Genomic DNA, 26419 nt, shown 5'->3' with positions numbered 1-26419 from the left:
GAGTAGATTTCCTCAGTTACTACAAATTACTATGGAGTTAAGCTCGTAAAGAAGATCGCCTACTCCCCATCTCTTCTCCCACCTGGACTAATATTGCCTGTTTCACTGTCTCATCCAGAGCAATATCTGTAACTGAGACTATTCCACCTCCGAGCTGGATAATGGGAAAAAAAATCAGGACAATAGTTTTTAATGAGGCACATGTCGATACAGTCAGCCTTGGAAGAAAATAATTTTGTGCAAGTAACCCTGGACGTGCCTAAGTTGGAAAGTGCGTACTCATGGGAATTAATCAGGACCTGAGAATACTTACTGGCAGTGGGTTTGCCTTCAGTTTGTGCCAGAACAATAATTGTGTCTGAAAATTGCCCTTTGTGAAAGGAAAGGGAGGTGGTAACAGTAACATAACTTTCATTTGTTGTTCAAATTCACACCCAACACTAAATGTCACCAGATAGGTGGGGAACCATTGTATTGTCTGGCACAAGTTTAACCAACATCATTGCAGAAGATTTCAAAAGTAACCCAGATACTGGGAATGCAAACTTCCTCTCTAGTGATTGATAGCAGTTCATGGCACATAATTGACCTCAAATGACAACTGTTCCAAAAGTGCCACATTGGCACTTCTGGTCCTGATGGCTTCATTCATGTCAATCTGACTATGAATGGCCTATTAACCTCACACTCAGTTTTATTGCTTTTATACTTATATATTTGATTTATCCGATTAAGAAACATCAGGAAAATAAACAGGCACCTTTAAAGGGAGCACGAAGAAATTACTGATGTGCGAAATCAAGTTAGCAAACTTACAGACATACTGTGAAGAATGACTGGAGCACCAAGGGCAATCATTAGATTTGAAGATACAGACAATGTAAAAAGCAGACTTTAAGACATTGGTATTGATTTGATTCCTGTTACATGAATTTGTCCTTTGGCTGTGTGTTTCCTTGTGACAAGTTACCTGCTGGTTTGTATTTAGTTACTTGGCAAATTTATCACAGCAAATCTCCAGGATTATTTCTGGAAATTGAGGTTACTTTTATGATAACATAGTGTTCCACTCTCATCGCAGTCTTCAGGGTGCACTCATAAGTTGTCTGATCAAGCATCTGTATTTTACCTTGGTGCCCAAAACTGGCCTATAATCCTTGATTCATTCAGTGACAGTACAGCTACTTGAGGAACTTCCAGGTAACTCTGTTCCTGATTCTGGTAGAAAATCAAAACCATCTATTGGTTTTGTCCCCACTCTAACCAGCATTGTCTCAATGCCACTTATTGCATTCTCACAAGGGAGCAATAACTTTCAAAAGCCAACATAATTAAAGTTTTTGAAAACTCTTAACCTCTGTCATATCAAGGTGGCACAGAGCACTAGTCTGCCTGTGCAATGTACCACAGTGTGAAAAGATGTGGGTTCATAGCATATTCATAGCTGTAATTCCCCATCTAGTGAACACCTGATATCATCCTGGCTATTATGAAGTTGCAGGGTCATGTCAAGAAACTATCATATTTTTCCAAGTATTATTGTGGGATGTTTTAAAGCAGGTTTATGTTTGTGTGTGTGTGTGTGGCTAATTTAAATAAAGTAGAGCTGATTAGACTGCAAGGTTCAAATTATCAAAGAAGTGAGGTATAAAACAGGCGTTTGGAGTGAAGTCTCAGCAGAGGGTGGATGGTGAAGGGAGCCTCCAGCCACTAGCACCTAGCCTCCAGCCACTAGCACCTAGCCTCCAGCCACTAGCACCTAGCCTCCAGCCACTAGCACCTAGCCTCCAGCCACTAGCACCTAGCCTCCAGCCACTAGCACCTAGCCTCCAGCCACTAGCACCTAGCCTCCAGCCACTAGCACCTAGCCTCCAGCCACTAGCACCTAGCCTCCAGCCACTGGCACCTAGCCTCCAGCCACTGGCACCTAGCCTCCAGCCACTGGCACCTAGCCTCCAGCCACTGGCACCTAGCCTCCAGCCACTGGCACCTAGCCTCCAGCCACTGGCACCTAGCCTCCAGCCACTGGCACCTAGCCTCCAGCCACTGGCACCTAGCCTCCAGCCACTGGCACCTAGCCTCCAGCCACTGGCACCTAGCCTCCAGCCACTGGCACCTAGCCTCCAGCCACTGGCACCTAGCCTCCAGCCACTGGCACCTAGCCTCCAGCCACTGGCACCTAGCCTCCAGCCACTGGCACCTAGCCTCCAGCCACTGGCACCTAGCCTCCAGCCACTGGCACCTAGCCTCCAGCCACTAGTACCTAGCCTCCAGCCACTGGCACCTAGCCTCCAGCCACTGGCACCTAGCCTCCAGCCACTGGCACCTAGCCTCCAGCCACTAGCACCTAGCCTCCAGCCACTAGCACCTAGCCTCCAGCCACTAGCACCTAGCCTCCAGCCACTAGCCCCTAGCCTCCAGCCACTAGCCCCTAGCCTCCAGCCACTAGCCCCTAGCCTCCAGCCACTAGCCCCTAGCCCCTAGCCTCCAGCCACTAGCCCCTAGCCTCCAGCCTCCAGCCCCTAGCCTCCAGCCCCTAGCCCCTAGCCTCCAGCCCCTAGCCTCCAGCCACTGGCCACCTTTCAAAAGTTTGCTGTTCCAGTGACCAAAGTAGTTATGTTAAAAGCCTTTGGTAGTCCATTGTCCAGTGGGGCATGTGGTAATATTGCTGGATGACTTTATAACTTGGTAATCTATTTGGACTGTTGACTTAAAGGGGGTGTATAGTGGAAGTCTGGTTAAGTAGAAATTTTGGGAACTGTTATAATTGTGTAACTGTAATCTTGTGTGTGTTTCAGTTCGTTCTTCTTTTGTTAAGATATTTTAATTTAATCTTTAAAATCTCTAAAGGTGTTAGTGGACTCATTACTTCTGACTTTAGTGCACAAGCCTTCTCGTAATAAATGCAAATTGCAAAATGGTTGTAATAGCATAGCCAAGTTTCCTTTGGGGTAGAATTTTCCACCCCTCAGTGGGGCTGTGCGGGGGCGGGCACGGATCCAATCGGCGTCCCCCATCAGGTCCGTGCTGCCATTTTACGTGGATGGGTCAATTAAGGCCCACCCAGTGTGATGTGCACCTAGAAGGTTGGGGGGTGGGGGGGGGGGGATTGCGGTTGCCTGAGTTGGGAGTGTGCTCTTTCGTGCATGTACACGAAAGAGCACAGAAATCTCCCTGAGGCGGTTAGTTTTAAGTTTTAACAATTCAATAAAGTTGAAAAAATTTTCTGACATGTCCCCTCATGTGAAACTGTCACATGAGCTGGGACATGAGCATTAATTTCAATAAAGAATTTCAAGAAAACTTTAATCATTCATGAAACCTCATCCCAACCTTAAGGTTGGATGGGCAGCTCCATTAATTATTTTAATTGTTAGTTAAATGGCCTTAATAGGCCTTTGACAGTTCGGCGGACGCTTTGCCAGCTCGGCTGCGTGCCCGTCGAATTGAAAATCTAAATGACGTGCAGAGACGTCGGGATGCATGCCCGACATCACTTTGCGTCATTTTACTTCCTCGGCGAGTGGGCCCCGCCCCCGCTTGCCGAGCCAAAGATTCTCCCCTTGGGGATTTGGTCAGCCTGGCAAATACCACCTGCCATATCATAACAGTTGGATCAAGAAGCTTCCATTCAGGAAAAGGGGGAAAGTCAGTAGGTGGTGTCTTTTATCGCATTTGCAGAGTCTCATCAGTAAAGAGCTGCCCCATGCCTCGGAACCCTCTTGGTGGGCAGCATTATGTAATGACCGAAAAAAAGGGAGAAGCACAAACTTGAAAGTAGGGACATGAACACTTACCTTTACTATTGTTGCTTGCTCCACAGTTGGTCAATCACTCCAATCATGTATCCAGCTTCCTTCTGGTTCGAGGTTCCCAGTACAGCCTATGTTTTCTTGATTGTCATCAACCTCTTCATTGGTATCACAGCGACAGTTGCCACATTCCTGCTTCAACTCTTTGAGCATGACAAGGTGGGTACTCAAGCAGTGTGAACTTATTGTATTCCTTTCTGATCCTGCTCTTTTACTTTTCCTTCAGACACATTTTCTACAATGTGCAAGTCAGAGTGCAAAAGTCAAGCGGTTGGTAACCATCTTGTGCGACTTATTTCTCAGATTCTTGTCTATTGTTAGTCATTTGTAATGTTTACTATGTTGTTTCTGATAATGTTATTATAATTTTGGATTGTGTGTCATACACGCTTTCTGATGCAAGACCATTACCTTATATACTCATATAAAAGTCGACCCCCTGATTTTTGGGTCCAAGAAACTATCATTTTTTCATACACCTCATGGAAAAATAGACTCTAGTTTTTCAGGGATGAAAGTCCAAAAATTTTAGAGCCAAAGTATAATCCTGGAGATGTTAATGATTCATAGAACCATAGAAAAGTTATGGTGCAGAAAGAAGCCATTCAGCCCATCATGCCTGCTACAGCCCAAAAAAGAGGAAACAAAAAAAACAGCCACTCATTTTAATCCCACTTTCCAACACCTAGTCCATAGCCTTGCAGGTTACAACATTTCAGGTGCAGATCTAGGCACCTTTTAAATGAGTTGAGCTTTTCGGCCTCAACCAATAGTTTAGGCAGTGAATTCCAGACGCTCACCACCTCTGGGTGAATAAGTTTTTCCTATGCCCCCTCTAATCCTTCTACCAATCACCTTAAATCTATGCCCCCGGTAATTGATCCTTCAGCTAGGGAAACAAGCCTTTCCTGTCTACCCTATCTTGGCCCCTCATAATCTTGTACACCTCAATTAGATCACCCCTCAGCCTCCCCTGTTCTAAGGAAAACAACCCTAGCCTATCCAGTCTTTATTTATAGATGCAGTTTTCAAGCCCTGGCAACATTCTTGTGAATCTCCTCTGCACTCTCTTCAGAGCAATTATGTCCTTCCTGTAATGTGGTGACCAGATTCTGTTTCATTATAAATGTACATATGTTAATGAAAATAAGTACTGGTAAGTAAATACTTAAAACGTTTCTACTTGTTTTTATTTATTCAAATGATTAAAGTGATCAGATTATGAATGATAATTAATATGAATTTTTTTAGTGTTGTTGGTTTTTATTTTATTCCTTTGCAACAGTCTTTTTTGGATTTCACTTAGCCCCAAATCAAGCAGGCACATCAACCCCTGGAAAACATTACCTGTATAAAAGTCAACACCATGACTTTTGGCCTAAAAATTCGACTTTTACATGAGTATATATGGTATGGAGAACAATTGGTTTTGTTTCTGTCAATTGCTTTGTTTTGGTTTAAACAGTGATTGGCTGCTGCTTTCATTGCTGAACTTTAGAACTTATGTATCTGGACTGTGGCCATTACTGGCAAGGCCGCATATTATTGACCGTTCTTGGTTGCTTTAAGAAGGTGGTGGTGGTGACCAGACTTCTTCAATAAACTGCTGTAGTTGTCATACTGACGGGGCTCCCACAAGGTGGACAGATGTACTGACCCAGTAGCGTGAAGATGGATCAAAACACAAATTTGAAGTGATAAACCTTGAAGTACCCTTGGCTAAGGGCCGCTTCTACCATATTGAATGCACTGTCACATTCAGCCATACATGGGCAGCACATCTACAACAGTCACTGTTTAAACAAAATGATCCAAAAGTGCAAAGAAACCAACAAAATTAAAGGTGTTAAATTTAATGATTCTATGCAATCTTTTCCAAAGTTGTTTTAATCATAGTGCTCTTCGTCATCTTATTAAACCAAACCTCTCCGTACTCGTTAACACAGGCTTAAAAGATCCTGTGGTATAATCCAAGATGTTCTCCTGATACCCTGGACAAATTCCTCCTTCATTAAACATGACCAAAAACAGATAAACTGGTCTGGCATTATATTTGCTGTTTGTAGGATTTTGCTCTGCAAAATATGCTGCTACATTTGCCTTAGCAGCAACAGTGATAATACTCTCTTAGAAAAAGCAACAGTGATCCATTTGTTCTTTTTATTCTTTCATGGGATGTGAACATCACTGACAAGCAAGCATTTGTTTCTCATTCAGAATTGCCTTCAGGAGGGTGGTGGATGAGCTGCCACCTTGAACCACTGCAGTCCATGTGGTGTAGATGCACCCACAGTGTTGTTAGGAAGGGAATTTCAGGATTTTGACCCAGCGACAGTGAAGGTCCAGCGATATAGTTCCAAGTCAGGATGGTGTGTGGCTTGGAGGGGAACTTCCAGGTGGTAGTGTCCCCATGCATCTGCTGCCCTTGTCCTTCTAGGTGGTGAAGGTTGCAGGTTTGGAAGGTACTGTCTAAGGAGCCTTGGTGAGTTGCTGCAGTGCACGGGGCACCGATCAAGTGGGCTGCTTTGTCCTGGATTGTGTTGAGCTTCTTGAGTGTTGTTGGAGCCACACTCATCCAGGCAAGTGGAGAGTATTCCATCACACTCCTGACCTGTGCCTTTAGATGGTGGAAAAGCTTCGGGGAGCCAGGAGGTGAGTTACTCCCTGCAGAATTCCCAGCCTCTGACCGGCTCTTGTAGCCACAGTATTTATTTGGCTAGTCCAGTTAAGTTTCTAGTCAATGTTAGAGGATGTTAATAGTAGGGGATTCAGCGTGGTGATGCCTTTGAATATCAAGGGGAAATGGTTATATTCCCTCTTGTTGAAAATGGTCATTGCCTGACACATGAGAGGCATGAATGTTGCTTGCCACTTATCAGCCTAAGCCTGAATGTTTTCCAGGTCTTGCTGGATATGGACATGAACTGCTTCACTATCCGAGGAGTCATGAATGGTACTGAGCACCAAGCAATCATCAGCAAACATCCCTACTTCTGATCTTATGATGGAGGGAATGTTTTGAGATGATGAATGCAACATAGAAGGAAGAGACAAGGAGTCTTCTAATAGCTCAACTGGTTAAGTAAGACCAGTTAGATCATAGGGTCAATCTCCGATCTGTGTTGGGTGTGCTCGTCTAAGCCGGTCAAAAGTGGAGGAGTACCAATGGGCCTCAATCGCCTGGGATAGGGAGCTGCATATTGGTTCCAACTCCTGATCATGACCCAGTTACTCTTGTTGAAAGTAGACCAGATTTTGAGGATTGTGGTTGGCTGTGTCTCTGCATCCCTTGCTGACAGTGATTCTCTATGGTAAACTACGAAGATTGGCCACTTGGGTGAGGTATCAGCAGCTTCAGGAGAGGGGGAAAGAATTATGAGGGAAGAAATGGAAAATTGCAGATGGGAGTAAGCATTAAATAAGTGCTGAAAACATTCCGATTTTTTTTTTATCCATGGCAATTCCTAGCTGAAAATATAAAATTAAACAAAGTTAACACAAGTGGCTTGCAGTAGAATTAGTTGAAGAGACCTCTTCAAAACTTTAGCTACATAGACAGAAAGAAAGAACTTGCATTTATGAAGCACTTTTCACTACCTCAACAACATCCCAAATCTCTCTACAACAAATGAATTTGTAGTCACGGTTGTATTATAAGGTAAATGCGACAGCCAGATTGCACACAGGTGCCATGAACAGCAATGAGGTAATAACCAAATAATCTACTTTCATTGTTGGTTATGGGATAAATATTGGCCAGGACACAGCGGAGAACTCCCTTGCTCTTCTTTGAAAAGCGACATGGGACCTTTAACGTTCACCTGAGAGGACAGACGAGACCTCACCCAAAAGATGGCAATCCTAACAGTGCAGCACTCCCTCAGTACTGCACTGAAGTCTCAGCCTAATTATGCATCCATGTTCCTGGACTGGGTCTTGAAACCAGATCCTTTTGACTCAGAGGTGGGAATGCTACCACTCAACCAAGGCTGACATGTAGCAGGACCATTAACTGGGATGTGTAAAGTACCTTTCCCAATTCCGGAGCCTAAAACAGGTAAAAAGAGGCATTTGGTGAGCTGGCAACAGGGGAAGGTTGGACATGTCAAACAGGTTACTTTTCCCATCAAACTCCTCTTCCTCCAAGACAGGGATTCTTGGTGACACTGCATCTTTATTTTAAAGGGAAAAGCTTTATTCGCCATCTGTTAAATGTAATATTATTCCTGGCCCTGGACAAAACCCTGCTGGGCAGCTGCATTCTATGCTAGCAATATGTTTTATTGATGGAACGGAAGTGTAGGTTGGCACTCCAGTGGACCCCAGTACTGATTCACCAGCACTGAAAATAAATGGTGGAGACAGGCAGATACACACCACCCTTAATGATCACAAAATGGTGGGTCTCCATTAAGGTATAAAATTGAGTACTACTGAGCATTTTTAAAAAAAATTCTACGCTAATTCTAGCTGTTTTTAACCAATAATGGTATTATAAAGGTCCATGCACTTATTTTGATTTGATAGAGTTGGGTGTTTCCAATGTCACTTACCTTCTCATGCTTCACTTCACAGGATCTGAAAGCTGTGAATGGCTACCTGAAATCCTGTTTCCTCATTTTCCCGAATTATAACCTGGGCCACGGACTGATGGAAATGGCCTACAATGAGTACATCAATGAATACTATGCAAAAATAGGTAAATACAGAAGTGTTACCCAGGACTATTAGTTGACCATTAAAAAGGGAAAGTAAGCATTTGGCCATTCTGTGGATCCATACCCAGTATTGCTGTTTACAGGCCTCCTTTGTAGAGCCATCTGCATTTGTTAATGGACTGTGGGATTGATATGATGGCATGGTGCAAGCAAAAGTTCATTCCAATGTCACTAATGCGATGAGTGTCAGTTGATTTACACATTGATCCTAGAGGATTTTTTTGTACATTCCAGTGAGTTTTTGCTCTACTGAAAGGAGCAGTAATAAAATAAAGGCAGAACTCCAGCCTCAGTTAGAACAAAGCTTAAGCATGTAAAATACATCAGAACATCAGAATTCTTAGCAAGGAGAGAAAAGTGCGCACTGAGCAGGAGAGAAGGACGTTTTGCGGGGATACAGAACAGGAAATTTTGGATGGGTATGAGGCCAGAAGGAAGGCTAGAGTGGGAGTTGCTTAAAAGGCTTTTGAAGACAGAGTGGTGTCGATGAGGTAAAGTGCTTTGGGAAAGAATTCCTAAAGGCTGAGATGCCATGAGTGCAAAATCGGGTTGCAGAGGGAATGGGCAACAAATGAATTATACTGGCCTCCTTATCAATGAAAACGATTGCTGCATGGAGATCAATATACTTTAAAAAAAACCTTTGTGTAAACTTTTTAATCATTCTCCCATGTGAGATGTTTTTAAAAAATGTATTCTCTTCCTTTCTTGAGGTGCTAACCCTTGGTGAAACAAAATACCAGCTACCTTCTGTTGTCTCTATCAGGTGACATGACCACGTGTCTTAAGGATCTTAATTTGCCCCTGCTCCTCCCGGACACTCAGGACTCACTGCAGCATCTCCTTGGTCACAGGTTCAAATTGAATGATGTACTTGGTTAGGCAAAAAAGAGGTTTAAGGTACAGCAGCAGATAAATAAAACAAAGTGCACTGGGAAGAAATGACTTCATTAGAGCAATTGTGCTTCACAGAAACCAAGATATAGCTTCCTTTATGGGGTGCTGTTCAGTGTCAAACCTGCTATAAAATAACGTAGCAACACTGATGCCAAGGGAAACACCAAGTCTCATCTTGGGACAGGGGTGCTTGCTCAGTGCATCTGACCTTTGGATGCCATAACAACATCAGAATATAACCTCTTTTGTACATAAACAGAAAGTGCTGGGAAAGCTCAGCAGGTGAGGCAGCATCTGTGGAGCAAGAACTAGAATTAATGTTTCTGGTCCATGCCAGAGCTGGAAGACACTACAAATTTTAAGCAAGTACTGAGGCCGGGAAATGGGAGAAGGTGAGGAAAGAACAAAAGGGAAGATAAATGATAGGGTGGAAAGCATGAGACATTTAATAAACAACAGGATTCTTATCAGCAGCTGCACCTGAGCAAATGGGAGGAGTGCTTATGATCTAACATTGTTGAACTCATTGTCGAGCCCATAAGTTCTGTCAAGTGCTTAATTGAAAGAGGATGTGCTGTTTCTCGAGTTTTTGTTGAAGTTTATTATAAAGGTGGGCAGGATTTCATGGGTGTTGCTTTAAAGGTCGCTGTGAAACCTGCCCTCATTCCAGCAGGCTGCCTGCAGCCATTTAGAGCCCAGAGGAGCATTAAGTGGCTAAGACAAAACTTCCACCCCTATATGGGGACAAAGTCCTGCCTCTGAGAGCTGCCGGCTAACCTGATTGGGTGGCAGGTTTTTGGTCCCAGCAGCACCATCAGAAGCAGAGGCTACTTCTGGGACTGCATTCAATCACAGCAAAAAAAGAGCCAGTTGGCAGGGGGGCAGGGGGTTGGGGGGTTTGGGGGGGGGGGGGGTGGGGACAGGGTGTGGGGAGGTAGGAGTGGAGGGGTTATTCTTAGTGGGGCCAGGAGAGGAAGCTAAGGGGGGGCAATGGCTGGGGTGCACAAGCCAGGTGGGAAGGAGCACCAGGGTGGGGGGCACTGGAGAGCAGACCTCGGGAGCAGCCTCTGATCAGAAAAGGGGGCCTGTGGTGGAGGCATCTCCCACTGCCCCCCCAACCCCTTTCAGTTCAAGGCCCAAGTAGGCTTACCTGTTGGGCTTCCAACCTGTTGCCAAACTCCTCCCACCAGCTGATACGTGGCCCTTGAGCCTCCATTGCTGCCCAAGCAGGCCTGAGACCTCACCCGCTACTCGTTAAATTGCGACCAAGTCGGGGGTGCAGGAAAGGTACCCACAGAACTTTATGGCCACCCCTGCCCTCCCAACCTGCAAACCCACCTACAGGGGACACTAAACTTTTGCCCGGTGTAAGAGGCTGAATACAGAGAATTAAAATGTCTACCATCTTAGTCTGGCCAGAATTCATCCCAGTTATACATTCTAGCATTTCCTGGCCTGGAGCGGATTGTACATGAAAAGGTTCCAGCCTAGGTTGACAAAATTGCAAATGCAGACTTTTAATAACTGTACGCATATGAGGCCAATGCATCCACAGTTCTATTCAAGTCCTGTTCATGAAAGGTTGAGGATATGTGGGTGCTAACATTGACAGTTATCACTTACCAGCAAATCTTCTCTACAATATAAATGGGATGAATTTGACAGCAAGAGCATTATTTTATATTAAACAACAATGTCCAATAGGATTTAATGTATTTAGTAGCATTTCTGCAATTGCAGTCAGACAGCCTCTATTATACTTTTCACTCTATCATGTCATTCTATTGCAGTTTCACATTCAGAGAGAGTGTTAGTGAGCTGAGTAAAGAAAACAAAGAAATAAAAGACAAGAAGCCTGAATGTATCTTCACATATACCCCAGGCAGTGCTGTGGCCTGTGCTGTACTGTCAGAGTCATCTGATTGGCCTTTTCACCAGATTTCTGTCAGTCAGTCATGCTTCCCCCAGCCCAGCTCTGCACCTCTCTCAGTTACTGCCCTAGACTTTGCTGCCAAAATAATGGTTAATTAGCTGATTGGAATCTGCGAGAGTAGAGCTCAGTGGCACAGTGATGTTCTGGACCCATGGCATGAAACCTCGCCCAAAGGGTCAAGTAAGCAGATGACAAAGTAAGGTGTGTAATCAGGTATGTTGTTTCAGCTGGTTAAGCTGTAGCAGTAAATCAGCACACATTTAACCCTTGACCCTTGCCAAACTACAACTTAATTATGTGCAGTGGGGTGTGTCCCGATAGCGTGTATGCATTCCATTATGAGGCAAAAAGAAACTTCACTTATGTAGAATTCTCAATTGTTTGATTCAGAGACTTTTTAGCATAAGTGACAGGTTTCTATGTGAAACAAATAACTGACCAAAAAATAAACCAACAAACAGTGCAACCAGATTTCAGTGACCAACCTGATCGTTCAAGAAAAAAAAGTTGACCAATCAAGATGACACTTAGGGATATATCAGTTGGAAAAGCCGCAGCCAGCAACAGTGCCACTGGTTACACCCTTGCCCATTTCAACATGTCATTGAAATATTCTGCACTGCTACTTCTGTGTGTTAATGGGGAGGTCACTCTCATTTCTGTCATCCCTTTGTCCTGGTCTCCTGAAGTTTCTGATTCATGTTGAGATCTAGTTCAACATTTGCTCACCTGTGTGATCATTCCGCACCTAGTCAATGTGTGGGCACAGTGCCAAGCTCTCATACACAGTATTGAGAGTTAGCATCAATAGTTCAGGCCTTTTCTTGGTGAATTTGATGACTTTATTTCATTATAATTTTTTTGCCATTGAGAAATGAATAGAGTGAAGTCTGTGTATTCTGTAAAATGGGTTTAGCTCGAATGTGCATAATTTCTCCCTGCAGGCCAGTTTGGCAAAATGAAATCCCCTTTTGAATGGGACATCGTGACACGAGGCCTAGTTGCCATGACAATAGAAGGGTTTGTGGGATTCTTCATCACTATCATGTGCCAGTATAACTTCTTCCGAAAGCCACAGTAAGTATGTTTTATGTGACCATGGGGACAGGTATCATCTGTAAGCCCGTGTACCATCTAGAGTTGCAACTTGACAAAAAATCATTGAAGATTTTTGTATATTTGTCAGAAAAGTGCATGAGTTACCCCCGTGATCTTTGTGGCAGCCTGATTAAATGTGTGAATTGCACACTGCTGAATATGTTCTCTTCCCCGTCCTCCCCTTTGGAACTTATGAAAACTCCCCTGAAACTATCATTAAAAGATACTTAGTAGCGAAGCCAAAGTTACAAAAAGAAGAGCACTGAGGCTGATCCTTGGTATTAAAGGCATGAATTTCGGGAAATGGCTACATATTTTTCACCTTGGAAGAGATCTTTCAAAGGGTATCATACAGCTTTATAAGGTATTTAATGGGATAGTGAAAATCAACTAAGGGTAATATGTTCAGATACACCCAGGCAACAAGAGGCCATAAATTCAAGACATATTTCTTGACAGATGGTTATGCAATGTGTGCATGGACATTTGGATTTGGATGGGACAACAACAACTTGTATTTAGTTCACACTTTTAACGTAATGAAACTCATAGGAGTATTATAAAACAAAACATGACACCAGGCCACATAAAGAGATATTAGGCCAGATGACCAAAACCTTGGTCAACAGGTAGGTTTTAAGGAGTGTCTTAAAGAAAGAAAGCAAGGTAGAGAGGTGGAAAGGTTTAGGGAGGGTGTTCCAGAGCTTAGAGCCTAGGCAGCTGATAGCACAGCCATCAGTGGTGGACTGGTTAAAATTATAGATACTAGAGACCAGAATTAGATGAACGCAGATACCTTGATGGTTGTGGAACTGGAGGAGATTACAGAGATAGGAAGGGGTGAGGACATGGAGGGATTTGAAAACAAGGATGAGAATTTTAAAGTCAAGACCTTACTTGAATGGGAGCCAACATAGGTCAGCGAGCACAAAGGTGATAAGTGAATGGGACTTAGTACAAGTTAGGACATGGGCATCAGAGCTTTGAATGACCTCAAGTTTACAGAGGGCAGAGTGTGTTGGACTAGTCGAGTCTAGAGGTAATAAAGACATGAGCGAGGATTTAAGCAACAGATGAGCTGAGATGGGTGAAGTTAGTTGATGTTAAAGAGGTGGAAATAGGCAATCTTAGTGATAGCACAAATATGGCACTGAACATGACACCAAGGTTTCCGATGGTCTTGTTTGGTCTCAAAGTTGCCAGGGAGAGGGATAGAGTCAGTAGCTAGGGAATGGAGTTTGGAGTGGGGACCAAAAACAATGGCGTCAGCCTGCCCATTATTTAGTTAGAGGAATTTCTGAGCATCAATGCTGAATGTCAGATAAGCAGTCTGATAATTTAACAATGTGGATGAGTTGAGCGAGGTGGCAGTGATATAGGGATATTAGACTCAATGAAGAAGTGGCAGGTGCCATAATAGGTCTGTTGTTAATTTTGTGGATGTGGACTTGAGGACTTTTGCAGCCAAACCTATATTGTGATCTCATGGTTTCTGTTGAGCAAGATACTGGTGTATAATGTGTGCACCATGATAATAAAGATATGTAATTGTGTCTGTTTTTAAGTATTTGTTTTAAGTATTAATTCCTTCTGTGTAACAGACGCTTACCAGTTTCTAACAAGCCAATAGAAGATGACGATGTTGATGTGGGGAATGAGAGGCGACGTGTGTTGCGAGGAGATGCAGACACCGATGTTCTTAAAATTCAGAACCTGACAAAGGTAAAACAAAGTGGAATGGGAGCATTGAAAATTCTGTCTTTAAAAGAAAGTCTTACATTTCCACAATGCCTTTCATAGCCTGAAGGCATTCCAAAGCACTTTACAGCCAATTAAGTGATTTTTAAAAGGTGTAATCACCATTACATTGGTTTAGATTTTGCAAATGGACTATCAGTGTTTATGGTTCATAATTAAGGAGCAAAGAAGACAGCAAATTCCAGAGTTAGCACATGCACAGTTAAAGGTGGAAATCAGTATGTTGCTGTCCGAGTTGCCCTGCTCCTTCTGAAGCTTTGCCCTAACAGTATCTTGCCAAGAAATTTGGCATTGAAACACATGAAGGGGAAAAAGTTGTGGCACTTACCCACTAGATACCCACTAACCATGGCAAAAAAGTTAGAACTTGTCCATTCAAGTGTAACCAATTTTTTAACGGTGTGATAAGTCTTAATTATTGCCAAGCTATGTCTCCGACCCTGAACATTTACTTTTATAAAATTGAAGTGTCTTTCCTTCAGATTTTAATTATTGTCGGAGATTTAAAATTATTATTTGCTTTTCATTCTTTTCCCTAATCTCATCCTACTTTGCCTCTCAATGGCCCAGAACTTCCGGTCTTCGGATCATCAGAGACCGGACCTACAACCCAAGATGCACGTCGGGAGACCACGGAAGTCCCGATGCACTGACCTCCACGGGAATTGCCCAAAAAGTTTGAATTTCCAAAGGGAAATTCCCCTGCTCACTGGGACCCTCTGTGAATGTCCAACTGTGAGCTAGATTCAGAGCTTTGGACAGTTCCAGGGTATTTACCTGAATGGTTACCCAAGAAATGTTAGACAAACTCTTGAGTAACTACAGAACTGATCCCCACCCCCCGACCCATCCCTACTTCCCCACGCCCGCCTGACTAGCCCCCCGACTAACTCCCCCAACCTGACCTAACTACCCCTCTCAAACATGCTAACCCCCATTCACCAGACTAACCCTCCCCCACAGCCAGACTTGACTATTTCCAGCACCCAACTAACCCCCAACCCAACCTGACTACCCCAACCACGCATTTACACCCTGACCCAATTTCCTTCCCGACCCAACTAACCCTGACCTACCCTACCCACATACCATCCTATCCACCTGCCACTTCACCTTCTACCTCAGCCACCCTACCATTCCGCCCATTCACAAACATTTATCCAATCACCCGTTCATTAACGTTCATCCATTCACTGATATTCACACTGGGCACTTAAACTTTTGCAGCAGCTAGTACTGTAAAAAGGATCTGTCTCCTGTCTTCTCCCTGATGCTACAGCGCTGCACTGGAGCTTTTTAAAGGATGCTGCGCTCTGCACTTCTGGAGAAGCAAGGTTCAGAAGACCTGGCAGGAAATGCAGAGCAGTGTCGGGACGGGCAAGAGTTCGAGGGGAGCGGCAATCCGGCGATGATTACGCTCCGTGGAAGATCTGGGCCAATGTTTTGCTCCCTGATTTTACATTGAATCAAATTTTCTAACTTACATTAGAATCCAGTGTGGATTCTTCAATATCTTTGGTTGAATTCATGACACACACTGTTGCTTGGTCTGTTCACACAGTGGATCCCAGATCCACTGCATGGGGTGCAACACTGCTTCGGATGCCCAGTAACTGTAAACTGCCACACAAAAGCGCACAAATGTTTGTGAGAGCTATAAGGATAATGGACACCAAGCATTGTTTGTTCACCGTTGACTGTAAAATCCACACCAGTTTAGGAAACGGAGCAACCAATTTGCACATAGCAAGGTCCCACAAATGGCAATGCGATAATTATTGGATAATCTGTTGTAATGATGTTGGTTGAGGGATAAATATTCTCCAGGATACTAAGGACAGCTCCCCTCTTCTTAGAAATAGTGCTCTTTTACATCCACCCAAGAGGGCAGACAGGGCCTCAGTTTAAAGTCTTATCTGCAGGATGGCAAGTCCGACAGGATGGAAATCTTTCTAATTCTCCTTTGAGTAGAGAAGGTTGTGGGGTAGGGAGGGAGGGGGGTGGGGGTGATTCAACAGCTTGTTCAAAATCTGTAAGAGTTTTGATGGACTAAATAAGGGCACAATGTATTCTGTAGCAGTGAGTCGGTAGCCAGTCGATACAGATTTAAGGTAGTTTTCAAAAAATAGCAGAGGCAACATTGCAAAATTGGGAAGGATAGGAGGAGGTTTGAGTGGAACATTAACAAACTGGTTGGGCTGTATGACCTGTCTATGTGCTGTGTATATTCTATGTAATTCTGTGTGACTAAATAAAAAATAAGCAGTGGTTATTTTGGTTATTATGGTTAAGAATGCACTACTTGAAAGGATGATGGAAGCAGATTCATTAATAATTTTCAAAAGAGAATTGGATAAATACTTGAAGGGAGAACATTTGCAGGGCTATGGAAGAAAGAGCATGGAAGTGGGAATAATTAGATAATTCAAGGACCTGGCACAAACATGATGGAGTGAATAGCCTCCTTCTGTGCTGCATCATTCTGTGACACAGTTGAGATAACAAGTTATCCTGGGGCTGTTCTGATTATATGTAGAGTTTCAGTACAATGTGATTTGTCTTCCAAAATGTTTGATTAGATCATGTCTGCTAAGTTTCCAATGGGTATAGAAATTCTTAGCTAACACTTAATGCTGCCGTGAGTTCCACTGGTTATGTTTGATCATTAGTCAATCAGAAAAGGTGTTCAGTCTTGTTCACACTTGTTCTATCCATGACACCTACAGGTGTACAAGTCACGTAGGATGGGCCGGATCCTGGCAGTGGATCGCTTGTGTGCTGGTGTGCGTCCTGGAGAATGCTTTGGGTTACTGGGAGTGAACGGAGCTGGGAAGACAACAACATTCAAGATGCTGACAGGGGACGAGAGTACAACTGGCGGCGAGGCCTTTGTGAATAGAAACAGGTAAATAATAGGAGTTGCTTGGTACAATGAGAAAAAGAAAAACACAGTGATGCATTGAGCCTTAATCAGCTACCAGTCATCTATTCAGGACCTGAACTTCACAGGGGAAAGTTCAGTATTCCCCACCACCATGCCAGGTGGCCCTGCATGGCATTCATCCTCCTGTGTGTTGTCTGTTGCAGTATTCTCAAGGACCTGCTGAAGGTGCAGCAGAGTATTGGGTACTGTCCGCAGTTTGATGCACTTTTCGATGAGCTGACCGCCCGGGAACACATGGAGCTCTACACCAGGCTACGCGGAGTCCCCTGGAAAGATGAAGAGAGGGTAAGAGTTGGGGACAGAGTCTCAAATCAATTGTCAGTATCACATAGAATTTGTAGCACAGAAACAGGCCATTCACACCTACTGGTTTATGCCAGCATTTATGTTTCACATGAGTATTTGTTGTGTTTAAGTTCAAGAGCTTAATGACCTACTGAACATAATGGGTCAAAATATCCTTAGGTCACTGTATTATTTATTAAAGGGAAAGGGAATTCAAACTAAATTCCTTTAGTGCAAAGTATTTTCCCAAAATCTTCTTTTTTAAAAAATGTATTCTCAGGTGAGTCCACATCAAGACCCTGACTGCAATGTAGAGAACTGTTAGTGATGTCACTGGCTTGCCCTGGAGACAAAGCCAACTCTCCTCATTGGTGCAAGAATTTTACTTGTTTTTCTAAACATCAGGATGTACTTTAAGCAAATAAAAAATGGTCCCCTAGGTTTTCCTCTTCCATTAGTGGTCATATATATTTATTGCCGGGTTTTGCCTCAGGAATTGTATACTTGTCACTAGCCGAGTCATATGTATACACTGAAAAATGAAGAATTTCTAATTCCTATGGCCTATTAAAGCTTACCAATAAAGCTGTTTATTACTGCAGCCCTTCGACGATTTGAGGGAAACAGAACATTTGGTGTAAACTTGCATCAATGAAAGTTGCAGAGCAGATTTTACTGTGTAGCAGGTGTCTGTTATATGAATTTATGGTACAGAAACAGGCCATTGGGTCCAACTATTCTATGTCAGTGTTTATCCTCCATACAAGCCTCCTCCCATTTTCCTTCATCTAACCCTTTCAGCATATCCTTCTATTCCTTTTTCCCACCTATGCTTACCTGGATTCCCCTAAATTCACTATGCCACTCACCTCAACTACTCCTTGTGGTAGCAAGTTCCACATTCTGACCACTTACAGGGTAAAGAAGTTACTCTTCATCATTGCACAAAGATTGATTCCATTTAACTTGTGATGCCCATGGAGAGTAATCTGATGGAGGATTGCAGATGTTATTCTTAACTGAAACAGAAATCTCTCTGGCTCTCCTTTGAGCAGAGGCCTCTACCTCCTAAACTCTGGGATGGAAGGTAAAGAGATTTACAACTTTCTTCTTAAAACCACAAGAGGATATCTTCCTGTAGTGTTATTCCAGGGTTTGAAACCACGGCAGTTATATTATCTTCAGTGATGATTAAGTTGTACATCAAATGTGTGGAGTACAAAGATGAAGTGAATCTGCCTCAGTAGCTCCACAGGATCTATAGCATAAATAATGGGACAGATGAGACCACCTTGTGTTCCAGTCAAAATATTACCAGAGCACTTTTGTTCGCTCCTAGGCACCAGCTAACACACAAATAAATCTTTAAAATCTCACCAGGGTCATCATCTTGTAGGTAGACATAGAGTGACAGCTTACATACTCCTAGCTATTTCTACCCTGACCCTGTTTCCCACACTATGAACATTAAATTGGCAGCTAACTACATGCTTCAGATGATGAGTAACTACCCTTTTCTTTTCCCCTTCTAGGATGTGAATTTAAATCCAGCTCAGTCATAAATATGCCCTCTAACAACTAGCTGTAATGTTTCTCTGTAAGAAGACTTTGGTTGGGCATATGCCCACAACGCACAGCCATTTGGAATTAGACAGTGATTGGCAAGGCCAAGGTGGCTGCTGTGGGAAATGGAATAAAAATGTTAAAAAGGATGCATCATGAGGTGGTTTTGTTATTAAATATAGAGAAAAATGTTTATTAACTTGTTTATTTGACTTAGAAGAGCTTGTCACTGACATTGGTTTTAAAAATCAGTGGACAGGGATTTAATTTTTTTCTCAAAACTTAAAAGTACTTTTTACCCTCTTGACTCCATTTCTCTAGGTTATAAATTGGGCACTTGATAAACTGGAACTCACAAAATATGCGGACAAGCCTGCGGCGACGTACAGTGGAGGCAACAAACGGAAGCTGTCTACCGCCATTGCTTTGATTGGCTACCCTTCTTTAATTTTCCTGGTAAGAATTACAAACCGGTTGGGCTGCAGCAGGTCGATAAGTTATGTTCAGATTCACAAAAATATACCAACAAGGCCGATGCACTGTTGGCTTTTGAGCACTGTTGTCCTACCAGGTTTTTGCGTCAACCTTTGGGGATAGCTGTGCACATTCAGCATGGAATCCAAGTGTGGAGTACAAGAGTCGAGTCCCAACTTGTCTGCCTTGATTTTAAAGCCACCTTAATAGTTGTCTCCATGCTGAAATAGCAATGTGGCTGCCTCATTGTCAGAGATAGTGATTGTACAGTGTCCTAGATCCAAACACAAGTTACAATGTCATTAGGTAGATTGTAAAACAGCCCCATTTACTAATGGCATTAATTTACCCTCCTTGGGCTAAAGTTTCTTTGAAAGAATATTGCTAGTTCTTACAGAGGCTTTACCCATGGGCATTCATGTATTAAATACACCTCTGTATCTTTATTTTTAAAAGCACACAGTGTTTGAATGTTCTATGATAAAGCAATCACGTTCTATGATAAAGTAATCCTAGGGCATTTTCTTGGAGTTGTCTTTTAGTTGGAATAAATGAAAAATATCAACTAGTCACTGATATTTGATAATCTTGTGCTAGCTTCCAAAAATAGTGTTCAACTTGTTTTGTGGAGTTGGCAATGTTCACCAATACAGTCTTAGTGTTGCTTACTTCCTTATAGCCTTCTCTGGGCCAGCCAGAGAAAAAAAAAGGTAGTTTCCCAAAGCAAAAACATTGGAGGAAGGGAAGGGCAGACAGTTAAATCAATGCTCTGCATTTGAGAGACAGTACTCACAAAGTGCCTGGTTTTTTCTACTGAAACTGATGCATTGTGTAAAGTTCAACAGAATTTGTCTGGATGTGGGCGTGAAATGGCATACCAGAAATCATGGTGGGTTGAGAATCTTTAATAGCTTTTATAAGGAAAGTGGAAGATACTTTTTAGAGGAAGATTTGAAATGAAAGGTGTAAGAGGATGGGAGCATATTGGAGATGGCACTCTGTAGGTGTCAGTACAAACAGCAGCATGCAGATGGCAGCATGCTGTGCTGCAACATTCTGAAATATTGAGCGATCCAGGATTTGTAGCTGTCCCCAAGTAGCTCAGTCATGCTCAGTTTTCGTTTATATTCCTGTTGACTTATAACTTACCTCTTCTGGTGGGACTCTGTTGTGCTATACTGACCATTTCTCCATGACCAGCGACTCATCACTACATAAATAAGCTTGTGTAGTTTGTTTGACAAAGAATCCAAATGTTGAGCCCCTTCATCACTTAATTGATTCCCATTTACAATTGTTCATTGCCTTAATAGCCCATGTGAGATGTGTAATCAATAATGTAGAGATATGTCATTCAACTTTGTAATAAACCTTGTTTTCCTCACCCCAATGAGCAATGGTGTCCATTGAAGAATTCCAGCTTAATGATTCTAAAATACCAATTACGATTCTGTCTCTCCCATGAGAATGAACATTTCATGCCAGCATGGCTTTTCTCTCAAACAAAAGGAAGGGAATAAGCTCATTTTTTTCTGTGGTTTTGATGTTGCTTTAATTACATGCATATGTGCATCCCACAATGACGGACAGAAACTTCCTGAACCATTTGCACCACCTGTTATGGGTCACTAGATTGCAAACTGTATTGTGTTTTTGAAAGTCCAAATCTTGCACTTGAAGATTTAGTTCATATATGTCCCTCCCAGGTGTGCAAAAACTTAGAATCATAGAGTGGAATTATAGAATGGTTACAGTAGTTTTTTAGACAAGGGATCCAAGTTTATTTACATACTGATGAGTTGTTGGTCATGGAAAAATGGTCAGTATAGCAAAGCATAACTTGCCCCTTCTGGTGGGATTCTAAGGAGGCCATTTTGCCTGTTGTCCATGCCAGCTCTCTGCAAGAGCAACTCACCTAGTCCCACTTCCATGCCTTTTCCCCATAGTCTGCAAATTTTTTTCTCTTCAGATAATTATCCAATGCTTCTTTGAAAGCCATGATTGAACCTGCCTCCACCACACTCTCAGGCAGTGCATTCTAGATCCTAATCACCAGCTGCGTAATAAAGATTTGACTCATGTTGCTCTCAGTTACTTTGCTGTTCACCTTAAATTGGTGTCCTTTGGTTCTTGATCCTTCTGCCATTGGGAACAGTTTCTCCCTACCTACTCTGTTCAGACCCTCATGATTCTGAATACCTCTATCGAATCTTATCTCAACCTTCTCTTCTCCAAGGAGAACAGCCTCAGTTTCTCTAATCTATCCTTGCAAAGGAAGTCCCTCGGCCTTGGAACCATTCTCATAAATATTTTCTATATACGCTCTAGTTTTCACATCCTTCCTATAAGTGTGGCGCCCAGAATTGGACACATTACTCTAGTTGGGGCTGAATCAGTGTTTTATAAAGGTTGATCATAACTCCTTGCTTTTTCATAGACAAAACTTGTCTTTATGTTTCTCATGTCAGAACTCCTATGGCAGCTACACAATCCTTACTGTGCACTGTTTACCAAGTGATCTTATTGTCCTTGGCTATTCTTTCAGCTCAGACTCAAAATTGTCACCAGATATTTTCCTCAGAGGAAAATCGTGACATTATTTCTGCAACCGCAAAGATGTATTCACAACTTCTTAAATGTTGATTGTTATTCATTGATAAAAAAGCCCTGACCCTTCCCCTGTGTGACTGCTTAATTTTACTGACTTGTGGAATTAACTTGCCCTTTGAGTGGCAATATAATATTCGGAAGACTTTTTTTTTTAAAGTGGCCTGTTATTATCTCATTTGGGGCCTTCATGATAAAGAGTAAATATAGCCCAGAGTGATTGAATGCCACACTCAGCTCTCCCAACCTTTTAAGGGTGCAAAGTGAGGTGAGTTACAGTAGATTCGGAGGGAAATGAAAGAATATTCATAACCCTTGATGACACTTCATCTTGATAAATGGGAACTTCAGCCTGCAATATTACCAACAACTTGTATTAATGTAACACCTTGAAAGTAGTAAAAAGCTCGCTAGCACATCATGAAAAAAATGACACCATGAGCAGATATTAGGGTACAAAAGCTTGGTCAAAGAGTTAGGTTTTAAGGAGTACCTTAAAGGAGGAAAAAGAGGGTGAGAGGTGGAGTTTTAAGAAGGGAATTCCAGAACTTGGGGCCTAGGCAACTGAAGGCACAGTCCCCAGTGGTAGTGATTTAAAATCGGGAATGCTCAAGAGGCCAGAATTGGAGGATTACAGATACCTTGGAGGGTTGTGGGGCCGGATGAGATTTCAGAGATAGAGAGGAGCAAAGTGATTGGAGGGATTTGAAAATAAAGATGAGAATTTTAAAATCAAGGAATTGCTTAAGCAGGAGCCAGTGTAGGTCAGCGAGCATGGGGGTGATGGGTTAACTGTGTTTGATGGGAATTAGGGCATGGGCAGGAGATTTTTGAATTGTCTTAAGTTTACAAAGGATGGAAAATGAGAGGTCAGCCAGGACTGCATTAGAATAGTCAAGTCTCAAGGTAACAAAGGCATGGATGAGGGTTTGAGCAGCAGATGAGCTGAGGCAGGGGTGGAGTTGGGTGATTTTTCTGGAAGTAGAAATCGACAGTCTTAATGATGGTGCAGATATGTGGTTGGAAGTTCATCTTTGTCAAATGTGATGCCAAGGTTGCAAACAGCCTGCTTCAGCCTCAGACAGTTGCCAGAGAGAAGGATGGGCTCGATGGCTGGAGAACAAAGTTTGTGAAGAGACCAAAGACAACGGCTTCTGTATTACCAATATTTAGTTGGAAACAGTACTTGATGCTGGACAAGCAGCCTGACAATTTAGGGTCAGTGTCGGGAGGTGCTGGTGAGGTAGAGCTGGGTATCCCCAGGGTGCCTGTGGAATCTGACACTGTTTTTAGATGTCGCTGTGGAGAGCCATTGGGAAAGATGGTGTCATCAACTGTGTCAAAGGCTGCAGACAGATCAGGAAGGATGAAGGCTGATGGTTTAACCTTATCAAAATCATGAATGACTTATGTGATAATGATAAGAGCCATTTCAATACTGCAGCAGGAGCAGAAAACTGATTAGACAGATTAAAACATAGAGTTCCTGGAAAGATGGGCACAGATTTGGGAGCCAACAACACAGTAAAAGACTTTGGAAATGAAAAGGAAGTTGGCGATGGGGTAGTTGTTAGCAAGGATGGATGGTTCCAGTGTTGTTTTGTTGAGAAGGACGATGATGGCAGATTTGAAGGCGAGGGGACAGTAGCCAAAGAGAGAGAACCGTTGACATTATCAGCTAACATGGGGAGACAAAAAGGGAAGTTGGATGGGCGGAAGTTTCGTGAGTATAGGGCCGAGGGAATGGGAGATGAGTCTCGTGGACAAGGTGAGCTTGAAGGCTGTATGAGTGGAGAAAGGAGAGAAACTAGAGAAAGGTGTGAGTTCAGGGCTAGGGCAGGTGGAAAATCATAGAGGAAGTTTGCCCAAAAGGCTAGGGAAAGGTGGGGGTACAGTGGCAGAGGCAGCTGATCAAATGGTCTCAACCTAAATAACAAAGAATCCCATGAGCTCCTCACACTTCCTGTTGGAGGTGAGGGGAGAGGGGTTAAAAAAGACGGTTTGCGGTAGAGAAAAGAAGCCCTGGGTTATCCTTGCATTCCATGATAACCCTGAAATAAGGAGCAGTTTTGGTAGACAAGAGGAGGATCTTATGTGGTCGAGTTAGATCTGGTAGCGAATGGCTAAATCAGTTGTCTACTATAGACACCCAAGTCTGCATCTCTTTGGATTTAAGGGAACAGACATGAGAGCTATTCCTGGGGAAAGGTCAGAGTAAGAGAGAGTAATGGTTTTAATTGGAACTAGGGCATCCAAGATGGAAGGGAGGGTGTGTTTGAGGTGATCAGGAACTGAAGAAACATTGTGGTGAGCAGAGGTCCGAAGGCTAGCATTTTGGGATTTTGAAAGTGCAATTCGAATTGAGTTGGGGTAGCTTCTTTCCAGAGGCAGACACAGAAAGTAAGGTTTGGAGAGGAAGAGGGTTGTGGATGGAGAGCATTAAAAGGGAGTGATCAAAAATGACCTTATCTGTGACTGATACGGTGTGAGTAGTTGCGTGAAATGGCAAGGTCAGGGGAGTGGCTGTGAAGATGCGCTAGGGAGTTTGTGGAGGGCGAGATTAGGGCAGTGGACTCAGAGAACAGGAAGCATGATGAATTCAGATGGAGGTTGAGAAGTTGTTCCATGCAGAGGCTGAGGGAGGATAGCAGTGAAGATATCTTGGTAAGGAAACTTTTGTAGTCTATGGGTGGGCAGTAGAAAATGAGGATTTTAAATGAGAGGCAAGAGGGGTGGGATACGGTGTGATTATCAAAGGAGGAGAAAGTGCCAGAGTGGGAGGGGGACAGACCCCTCGCTCCCACATCATATTGGGCCTACATATTTGATAAATGTATATTACGCAGCTTTCCCTAGGACCCCTAGGCAAACTCGCCTTTCTGCATCTGATTCTGCACATTTTCAGGGTGCAGAGGGGATTAATTTTGCATTATGTAAATTACTGTTTCGGTTATATTTCAGGATGAGCCAACAACAGGAATGGATCCCAAGGCACGCAGATTTTTATGGAACCTGATTCTCGATATCATAAAGACTGGACGCTCAGTGGTGCTGACATCACACAGGTGGTTTTTATGGCCTGGATTCAAATTTGCCACTGCATGTTTTCTTCACAGGAAATTCATGAGATCAGTCTCGTAAAAGAATGCATGTAGGCAGGCCAAAGAGAAATGGTGTAATGAGATGTGTGATGAAGTATTACAGCTAGAAATAAATCACAAAATGAAGGTTAAGCACTAGAAGGTGAAATCTTTGACAGATAGGAAGAAAGGAATAACAACAGATAGTGGGCGCATAAAAAACAAAGATGTTAAAATATTGTTTGAAAGGGATGCAGTAGCAAAAAGATGGGCAGAATATATAAGCGAACTGTATGATGATCCAAATTGAGGGACTCCTAAAGATATGGAGGCAAACGATGGACCAAACATTGTGATATTAGAGGTAAAGAATGCTTTGAAATTGATGAGTATAGGAAACGCTGCAGACATAAATGAAGTAACAACAGAGTTTCTGAAAGCCCTTGGAGAAACAGGAATAGAAGTGATAATAGAAATGTGTGATCAAATATATACCAAAGGATGCATTCCAAGTGACTTGAGACATTCAGTATTTATGTTACCTAAGAAACCTAAAGCAATGGAGTGCAATCATTTTAAAACTATAAGCTTACTGAGCCATCTCATTAAACTGATCTTGAAAATCATAATAGAAAGAAATAATAACATAATTGAAACAGAAATTGGTGAAACGCAGTTTGGATTTAGACCTGGTGTAGGAACAAGAAAAGGAATATTTAACTTAAGAGCAATATTTGATAAATATCTAGAAGTAAACAAGAACATATATGCTTCATATACTATGAAAAAGCGCTCGATTGTGTTTATGACCAAAAGCAAATAGATGCACTGTTGAAATGTGACATTGACAGTAAAGATGTGAAATTCATCCAGAACATATATTGGGACCAATAGCAAGCCTCAGGCTAGAAGAGGGACAATCACATGTTTCAAGTGAATAGAAGGACGTGCCAAGGCTGTGTACTGTCACCAAGATTATTTAAACTGTACACAGAACAAATATTCAGAGAATTAGATGTGCTTCTGAGGGTATAACTTGGAGGCATGAACATAAACTTTTTTTTATATTCATTCATGGGATGTGGGCATCGCTGGCTAGGCCAGCATTTATTGTCAATCCCTAATTGCCCTCGTTGAGAGGGCATTTAAAAGTTAATCACAAACTTGCGGTATGCTGACGGCACAGCGCTACTTGCAGAATCAGAAGAAGCCCAACAAACTATCGTAGATGAAGTAAAATCTAGAAGTTT

General features: G+C 42.7%; 1 protein-coding gene across 7 annotated transcripts in view; it reads left to right on the top strand.

The window, feature by feature from the left end:
• abca2 (ATP-binding cassette, sub-family A (ABC1), member 2) overlaps nt 1–26419 on the top strand; it is a 576571-nt gene that overhangs the window by 516696 nt on the left and 33456 nt on the right. For all 7 annotated transcript variants that reach the window (XM_078550348.1, XM_078550347.1, XM_078550346.1 and 4 more), the window contains 8 exons: nt 3824–3971; nt 8388–8511; nt 12305–12437; nt 14060–14180; nt 16943–17121; nt 17304–17445; nt 19330–19464; nt 25051–25154. In XM_078550348.1, coding sequence (XP_078406474.1) covers nt 3824–3971; nt 8388–8511; nt 12305–12437; nt 14060–14180; nt 16943–17121; nt 17304–17445; nt 19330–19464; nt 25051–25154 — 1086 coding nt within the window. The remainder of the gene's footprint in view (nt 1–3823; nt 3972–8387; nt 8512–12304; nt 12438–14059; nt 14181–16942; nt 17122–17303; nt 17446–19329; nt 19465–25050; nt 25155–26419) is intronic.

Source organism: Cetorhinus maximus, chromosome 10 (genome assembly GCF_964194155.1).
Source record: "Cetorhinus maximus chromosome 10, sCetMax3.hap1.1, whole genome shotgun sequence".
In the NCBI taxonomy this organism is placed as follows: domain Eukaryota; kingdom Metazoa; phylum Chordata; class Chondrichthyes; order Lamniformes; family Cetorhinidae; genus Cetorhinus; species Cetorhinus maximus.
The sequence above is the reverse complement of the archived record's forward strand: the minus strand, read 5'-3'. Positions and strand labels throughout refer to the sequence as shown.